Genomic DNA, 10,000 nt, shown 5'->3' on the forward strand with positions numbered 1-10,000 from the left:
TATTTACTTAATATTTCTTTAGTATTGATTGAAACAGCTGTAAGGAATGATGATTAATTTGCTGTTAATTATAAACAATTATTAACTTCCCAATCTCCATTTTCTTTTTCTTCTTTTATATGAATATAAACTATATTTTTTTTTTACATATACACCTATTATTTTAAGGAAATTAATTCCCTAAAAATACTAGGTATATATATATATACACACACACACATGCAAACATATAGACAAACAGATAGATAGATAAATACATACGTACATATATACATGTGTGTATGTATATATATATATGTATACATATATGTATACATGTATGTGTGTATAAATTAATTCCCTAAAAATACTAGGTATATATACATATATATATATATATCTTGCACAACAAATATTTAAACGTATATATATATATATATATATATATATATACACACACACATGCAAACATATAGACAAACAGATAGATAGATAAATACATACATATATACATGTGTGTATGTATATATATATAAGTATACATGTATGTGTGTATAAATGAGTGTGTGTGTGTATGTGTGTATCTGTATCATCATCATCATCTTCATCATTCCTCACCATTCCTTGCTTTATTCAACGTTAGAAATTATTATCCATTATTAAATCTCTGATAATTTTAGTTTACAATCTGAAAAAAAAAATCTTATCAAATTCTTCTACACACATTTCCTTCATATTTTTTTCTCTTTCTGTTTGGTTTCCATCAAATTCTTCAACATCCACTTCATCTTCTGCTCACCATTAATTCAATTTAACTCAAACATCAATTAATATTTTTCTCTGATATTTGTTATTCAATCAAATCACAAACGTTTGCATTGTGTATTTCACAGAACCTATTCTTGCTTTTCAAGTCTTAACCATTTCTTTAAAGAATTCCTTCTTGTCAATGGAAGTCAATGAATTCATAACAATAAACAGATGAGATATGTCTATCCAAGAGGTTCTCATGTTATTCGTTGTCGCTACTTCATAACATTATTCTCATTTTTACCTTTTACTTGTTTCTCTCCTTCGGCAGCGGCCATGTTGGGGCACTGCCTTGATGATGGGATTTTAGTTGAATAAATTGACCCCAGTGATTTTTTTTTTGTTAAATCCTCGCATCTATTCTTATCAGTGTCTCATGCCAGACTGCTAAGTTAGAAGAACATAAATAAACCAACACTGGTTGTCAAGTGGTGGAGGGGAGAAACACAAACACAAAAACTCCCCACCACAGACACACAAAAATACATCATCATCATCATCATCATCATTATCATCACCATCATTCAAGATCCTTCTTCCATGCTGGCATGGGTTGGACGGTTTGACAGGAGCTGGTCAGGCAGAAGACTGCCCCAGACTTCTGTGTCTGTTTTGGTAGGGTTTTTAATGGCTGGATACCCTTACAAACACCAGCCACCCCGCAGAGTGGGGTATATATATATATATATTACTCTTTTACTTGTTTCAGTCATTTCACTGCAGCCATGCTGGAGCACTGCTTAATAGTTGAGCAAATCGCCCCCAGAGCTTATTTTTTGTAAGCCTAATACATATTCTATTGGTATCTTTTGGCGAACTGCTAAGTTACGGGGACGTAAACACACCAGCATTGGTTGTCAAGCAATGCTGGGGGGACAAACAGACACACAAACATATACACACACACATAGGCAGATATATATATATATATATTTATATACATATACAACGGGCTTCTTCCAGTTTCCGTCTACCAAATCCACTCACAAGGCTTTGGTCGGCCCGAGGCTATAGTAGAAGACACTTGCCCAAGGTGCCACGCAATGGGAGTGAACCCGGGACCATGTGGTTGGTTAGCAAGCTACTTACCACACAGCCACTCCAGTGCCTATATCATCATCATCATCATCATCGTTTAACGTCCGCTTTCCATGCTAGCATGGGTTGGACGGTTCAACTGGGGTCTGGGAAGCCAGAAGGCTGCACCAGGCCCAGTCTGATCTGGCAGTGTTTCTACAGCTGGATGCCCTTCCTACCGCCAACCACTCCATGAGTGTAGTGGGTGCATTTTACGTGCCACCGGCACAGGTGCCAGACGAGGCTGGCAAACGGCCATGATCAGATGGTGCTTTTTACGTGCCACTGGCATGGGGACCAGACAAAGCTGGCAACGGCCACAGTCGGATGGTGCTTTTTACATGCCACCGGCACGGAGGCCAGTCGGGTGGCGCTGGCTATGGCCACGTTCAGATGGTTCTCTTATGTGCCACCGGCACTGGTATCACAGCTACAAATTCCATTGATGTTGACAGATTACGATTTTGATTTTGATTTTCACTTGCCTCAACAGGTCTTCACAAGTGGAGTTTTGTGTCCCAAGAAGGAAAGTAATGCATAAGTGGGCTGGCTACATCCCAGGTATAGGCCACGGGATTATGGCCTCACTTGTCCTGCCGGGTCTTCTCACGCACAGCATACTTCTAAAGGTCTCGGTCTCTAGTCATTTCCTCGGTGAGACCTAAAGTTCGAAGGTCGTGCTTCACCACCTCGTCCCAGGTTTTCCTGGGTCTACCTCTTCCACAGGTTTCCTCAACCGCTAGGGTATAGCACTTTTACACACAACTATCTTCAGCCATTCTCGTCACATGACCATACCAGCGCAAACGTCTCTCTTGCACACCACAACTGATGCTTCTTAGGTCAAACTTTTCTCTCAAGGTATTTACACTCTGTCGAGTATGAACACTGACATTACACATCCATCAGAGCATACTGGCTTCATTTCTTGCAAGCGTATGCATATCCTCAGCAGTCACGGCCCATGTTTCACTACCATGTAGCATGGCTGTACGTACACATGCATCATACAGTCTGCCTTTTACTCTGAGCGAGAGGCCTTTTGTCACCAGCAGAGGTAAGAGCTCTCTGAACTTTGCCCAGGCTATTCTTACTCTAGCAGTTACACTTTCGATATATATATTAAAATTTATAGGACAAAAAGATGGAATGAACAGGCTTTAATTGAAATCACAACAATTGTTTCTGTACATTAATAACAGCTGTTGCTGAGTTTTCCATATCATAAATATTATTTTATTATATAAATATGATCCAGCAAACAGTAGCGTATGGTTGCCAGTAACTGTAGAGGAGCTTTGATATGTACATTATAAGGTTATTACCTACATGATATTAAATTACATACATATACACATACAAACACACATACATACACAGATACACACATACATACATACATACACACATACACACATACATACACACATACATACATACATACACACACACACATACTACATACATACAACACATACACATACATACATACATACATACACACACACACACACACACATACATACATACATACATACATACATACTGTTGATTTCATGTTGAGAGTGTGAAAGAAACTGGTGCAGATTCTCCAAATCCAATCTATGAGTGGCACAATAAAGATCTGTAAGATATTCCAAAATTTCTCCAGCCGAGATTCTTTAGGTGAATAGATGCACACACCAACTCAACCACATATTTATAAACGCTGGGGTCTCTCTTAACTGAAGTAGTCTTGTCGCTTTGTTAGCGACCGGCTTGAGCCCTCTCAGAAACTGAAATAAAACTCAAAGAAAATCATACATTCATACACACACACACCTCTCTGCAGGGATGATGCATTGGCAATATCAAGAGAGGCAAACAGCCATACACTAGATAGGCTTAGAAAGGGCCTCACCGGCACCATGAATTCCTTTGGACTGAAGGCTATGATGGTGGATTTCCTTATGTGACCCTGGACTTGGAGTCTGGTGCCTATAGAGGACCAGTCACCATATTTCATTCCATATTGACTACCTCTGACGAGTGTAGGGTTATCTAATCGGATTGTTACCTAACCCTCTGTTGTACCCCAAGTATGAAACTGATTGGTAAGATCAGCCATGATGGTAATATAATACTGTACACTACGGATAATATATATACATACACACACACACATGAGCTTTTTTCAGTTTTCATCAACCACGTCCACTCATAAAGCTTTGATTGGCTCAGGGCTATCATAGAAGGCACTTATCCAAGATACTACACAGTGGGACTGGAATCAAGACCACATTGTTGAAAGGACTATTGTTATTACCTGTCTTAGCGAAGGTTGAGGTATTGTTTTCAGTTGTGTTTGTTTGTTTGTTCGTGGACAAGATATCTCAAGAACTGCTGAATGGATTCAGATGAAACATCATCATCATCATCAACGTCATCATCAGTGCTAATATTTTTAATATTTTACTCTTTCTTTCAGGTAAGGAATGCTTCAATGGTAAAAATGATTGTTCAAATGTGTACCCATGTGGTAACCATGCTCTCTGCTTCACCGACGGAACATTATACTGCATTGAACCCATCATAGGTAAGTAGACTCTTCCAATCTAATAGAGTGGGCTGTTCCATTTTATATATACAAGGGAGTACTGAAAAGTCCCTGGATTTGGATAAACGAATATATAGGATGATCAGTTGATTATGATTTTATCCAACATATTCCCCTCTCAGATTCATACACTTATTTATTGTGGTGGTCCTTCAGTTTTTCTAAGTCCTAAAAAGGAACTTGGAAGGTCGCGTCTCCAACTAGACCTTTCATGATACCCTCGAAGCAGGAATTCTTCAGCACCCCCCCCCTCATACATGCAGAACTTTAGAAAACAGTAGCAAATGGAGTGGGGAGGCGACAGGTAGGTCAGATAAATTAAATTAAGGTTGATCATTGAGATATGTACATAGGTGCAGGTGTGGCTGCGTGACAAGAAGTTTGCTTCTCAACAACAGGGTTCTAGGTTCAGTCCCACTGTGTGGCACCTTGAGCAAATGTCTTCTACTGTAGCCTTTGGCTGACCAAAGCCTTGTGAGTGGACTTGCTAGATGGAAACTAAAGGAAGCCTGTTGCATATGTATTCTTTTGTCTCTTTTACTTGTTTCAGTGATTTGACTGTGGCCATGCTGGAGCAAAGCGTTTTAGTCGAACAAATCGACACCAGGGTTTATTTTTTTGTAAGCCTAGTTCTTATTCCGTTGGGCTCTTTTGCCGAACCACTAAGTTACGGGGACGTAAACACACCAACATCAGTTGTTAAGCAATGGTGAGAGAAGAAACACAGACATGCAAACATATATATATATGACAGGCTTCTTTCAGTTTCCATTTACCAGATCTACTCACAAGGCTTTGGTCAGCCCGAGGCTATAGTAGAAGACACTTGCCCAAGGTGCCACGCAGTGGGACTGAACCTGGAGCTATGTGGTTGGATAAGGAAGCTACTTACCACACACCCACACCTGCACCTTATATATATATATATAAACGAGTGTGACCATTGACAGAGTGGCTAACCGGGTTCCATGCCAGTGGCACTTAAAAGGCACCATTTGAGTGTGATCGTTACCAGCATCGCCTTACTGGCACTTGAGCCCCGTGCTAGTAGGGTGCTAAGAGCACCATCCGAGCATGATCGTTGCCAGAGCAGCTAACTGGCCTACATGCTGGTGGCACATAAAAGGCAACATTCGAGCATGATCGTTACCAGTGTCGCCTTACTGGCACCTGTGCTGGTGGCATGTATAAAAAGATTTGAGCGAGGTCATTGCCAGTACCACCTGACTGGCCTGTGCCAGTGGCACATAAAAGCACACACTACACTCTCGGAGTGGTTGGCATTAGGAAGGGCATCCAGCTGTAGAAACTCTGCCAGATCTAGATTGGAGTCTGGTGCAGCCATCTGGTTCGCCAGCCCTCAGTCAAATTGTTCAACCCATGCTAGCATGGAAAGCGGACGTTAAACGATGATGATGATGATGATGATATATATATATACATATATGTATATATATATATATATATGTATTTATGTGTGTGTGCCTTTGTGTGTATCTTTGTATCCCACCATCACTAGACAACCGGTGTTGGTGTGTTTACATCCTTATAACTTAGCAGTTAGAGGGGTGTAAGCAAAAGAGACCAATAGAATACATACCAGGCTTTAAAAATAGGTACTGGGGCCAATTCTTCAAGGCAGTGCTCCAGCATGGTCACACTCTAATGACTGAGACAACTAATAGATAAAAGGTTAAAGATATACATACACACAAAAAAATCGTCTTCAGATGTGGATTTAATTTTTTCATATGTGTCTACAAAAGTGGAAAAATTGATGCCTGTTGATCTGATGATCCAGCCTTCTGTATCTGCATTGGCTTGTAAAATATACAATAGTACTATGCAGTTTATAGCTTATATGTAAAATAATGCATTATACATTAAAATAAAGTATTTTTACATGATATCAACTGGTAAAATAAATATATTCATCTCACACCTCCTGACTTTCTTTATATTCTATATATATATATATATATATATATATATATATACGAACACACATGCATCTGTATACATATATGTGTGTGTGTATATATATATATATATATATATACACACACACGCATACATACATACATATATATATATATGTATATATATATGTATGTATACATATGTGTATGTATATATATATGTATGTATATATATATAATATATATATATATATATATATATATGTGGAGGCACAATGGCCCAGTGATTAGGGCAGCAGATTCGCGGTTGTAGGATCGCGGTTTCGATTCCAAGACCGGGCGTTGTGAGTGTTTATTGAGTGAAAACACCTAAAGTTCCACGAGGCTCCGACAGGGGATGGTAGCGATCCCTGCTGTACTCTTTTGCCACAACTTTCTCTCACTCTTTCTTCTGTTGGCCTGCTCACTTAGCCAGCAGGGTGGCGTCATTTGAAGGCTAAAACAATGCGAGCGCATTGTGACCAGCGATGTGTAGCAACATCTGATAGCCTGGTCGGTTATAGTGATCACTATGGTGATATATATATATATATATATATATAATATATATATATATATGTATGTATATATATATGTATATATATATGTATGTATATATATATGTATATATATATATATATATGTGTGTGTGTGTGTGTGTGTATACATACACATACACACATATTACATAACTGGCTTCTGCACAGTTTCTGTCTTCCAAATTCACTCAGAAGGCATTAATTGGCCCACAGCTATAGTAGAAGACACTTGCCTAAGGCGCTCTGCAGTGAGATTGACCCCTACACACACACACACACATGGTAACCAAGAAAGCTTCATAACCTTACAGCCATGCCTACCCCTAGTGAAAGACAGTTATGCATTATCAATATCTAAGGTTGTTGCATTGTTTCCTTCCAGATGTTTGTGCTGTACCAGATGTGGAAACTGCCTGTCTACCCAGCTGCGATTCAGGGTGGATACCCCTATTTAACACGACATGTAAGGCTGGTGTGTGTTGTGTTAAGGTGCCATCATGTAAGTGGTTTGTTTTATTTCTCCCTTGGTCTGTACTACTGCAATACTGTAACAGTAGAGTGGAGTGGTGAAGTGTGTGTGTATGTACGTGTGTGTGTGTGTGTGTGTGTGAGTGTGTGTGTGAGTGTGTGAGTGTGTGTGTGTGTGTGTGAGTGTGTGTGTGTGTGTGTATGGTCAGGTTGCTCTTGAGCACCACAGGTAACATGTAACCCAGTACAACCTGTTGCATGGTGGGGTCATCGATGGCTAAACTGGCAGCCCCATCAATCTTGGTTGGTGAAGAGGGTCATGGTTGGACATCCTGCACTCCAGAAAATAAAACCTGTAAAATGGCCGGAAGAGTTCATGAGCAATTAACGGCCATCCAACAATATGCGTACATGTGTATGTTTGCATGTATGTATATATGTGCGGGTATGTGGAAATACCTGGGTTGGTATCCGGGTATGCGGGTGGCCCACTGGGAGTGGGAGGCCCCTCTCTTGTTGTCACAACATCTCTCTCCAGGAGAGGGGAAACTCTGAGAGAAAACCTGCGACACTGACAATATTCGATGATGTAGACTAGTTGTTCTTTTCGAGTTTATGTTGTCCATGTTTAGAGAGTGGAAAAGGATTGGTGCAAGTCCTTTCCCCACTTCAAAAATCCTCATGCACAGGCATCACTTGAAAAATTGTTAAGACCTATCACAAAAATGGTTGGTCGTAGCCTTTGCATGTTTGAGACTTTCGATCAGGCGATAGCAATATTCAAACAATGAGTTTGCAGCCATTATGTATGTATGCTTTTGTAACATACACACATATATATACATATACATCATCATCATCAGCGTTTAACGTCCGCTTTCCATGCTAGCATGGGTTGACGGTTCAACTGGGGTCTGGGAAGCCAGAAGGCTGCACCAGGCTCCAGTCTCATCTTGCATTGTTTCTACAGCTGGATGCCCTTCCTAACGCCAACCACTCTGAGAGTGTAGTGGGTGCTTTTTATGTGCCACCAGCACAGGTGCCAGACGAGGCTGGCAAACGGCCACAATCGGATGGTGCTTTTTACATTCCACCGGCAGGGAGGCCAGTCAGGGCGGCGCTGGCTATGGCCACATTCGGATGGTTCTCTTACATGCCACCGGCACTGGTATCGCAGCTAATAGGGAGATACTATTAACAATCCAATAATTTATTTATATTATAATATTACATGATATACTATGAATTTAACATAACAATATTATATAACATAATTATTTTAAAAAACCTATATTGGCCAACAAATTGTTTCAACTTATATATCTATGGTATTCAACTGACGAACCAGTGAATTGGATGTTTAACACATTTCTTTGAAGGATCTCTTTTCCTCAGTTTGTTACTATATATACATATATGTATGTAAAAAACATTTTTTTTTCTTTTTGCAGAAATAGAAAATACAATAAAGTTGTGAGGAAGTCAATGAAGATTCTAAACTCCAGAAAGTAAAACTCTGATTTTAAGTTGTAAACTCCTGAGAGTAAGGATTTCAACCAGGATTTTGTAAAACAACAAAAATAAATATTTCTAAAAATGTACATGAAAATAAAAGTTCATCAAGATTTCTTTTGTTTTAGAAAATTGCTATTTTTAAATCTCACAGCGAGAGATATTCAGCAACAGTACTTTGGAGTAAAGATTATTTGCAAACATAACATGGCAGTCCTGGTTCAGGATGAATGTTGCCCCAGGAGACATCATCTCCAGCTGGCTATATGACACAATCTGTGTCCTTATATTTTCAAACAAGGGAATCTCAAAACAATTTCTGTGTATTGCAATTTCCAGGTTATAGCCAGCTGGGGCTAAATTACAGCAACATTTGTCCTAAACCAAAACTACCATATTATGTTGGCAAACAATCTTAATTCTTTATTCTTTATTCTTTTGTTTTATTCAAAACTTGCTTTATTGATTTATTTATTTCATTGAATTATTTAGCAAAGTATATTGGAAAAATACATTGATGGTTTGTGGGGTACAAACATAGGTCGATGTTTGAGATTACAGATGTCACCCAGGTTAATACCCCTTTAGCAGAGTCTTTAGCAGAGTACCCATGGTTGTAAATACTAAGATGAAGTCATTGATCTGAGAATAAATCCCTACTTTCTATGTGTCTTGGGGGCCATGGACAAGGGCCATGGTGTTGCACTTCTTCGGAATAAACAATAACAAATATATATATATATATATATATATATATAATATTAGGGAGTATGGCTCCAAACTTACAGGGAAAAATTAGATTTAGTATTAAATCAAATTTCACAGTATAAATATATAAAATATGAATTAGAGATAAAACCACTATTAGGCAACTCAAACAGTGATAGACATAAACCAATACATAAATAACAAATATTATAAATAACAAATAACATAAATATAATTAATTATATAAATATAATTATTTTTATTTTTCAAAAAGTATAAAAAGAATAATAATTAAAATATAATAAGTAAGAACACTATGTACGTTTCATAGCTATAATTAAATTCGAATTACA

General features: G+C 38.5%; 1 protein-coding gene across 1 annotated transcript in view; it reads left to right on the top strand.

The window, feature by feature from the left end:
• LOC115223160 overlaps positions 1-9,055 on the top strand; it is a 10,088-nt gene extending 1,033 nt beyond the window's left edge. The window contains exons 2-4 of the mRNA XM_029793587.2: positions 4,334-4,441; positions 7,342-7,458; positions 8,879-9,055. Of these exons, the coding sequence (XP_029649447.1) occupies positions 4,334-4,441; positions 7,342-7,458; positions 8,879-8,880 (227 nt within the window). The 3' untranslated portion in view covers positions 8,881-9,055. The remainder of the gene's footprint in view (positions 1-4,333; positions 4,442-7,341; positions 7,459-8,878) is intronic.
• The last annotated feature ends 945 nt before the right edge of the window (positions 9,056-10,000 follow it).

The sequence above is a fragment of the Octopus sinensis genome, linkage group LG22 (assembly GCF_006345805.1).
Source record: "Octopus sinensis linkage group LG22, ASM634580v1, whole genome shotgun sequence".
Lineage (NCBI taxonomy): Eukaryota > Metazoa > Mollusca > Cephalopoda > Octopoda > Octopodidae > Octopus > Octopus sinensis.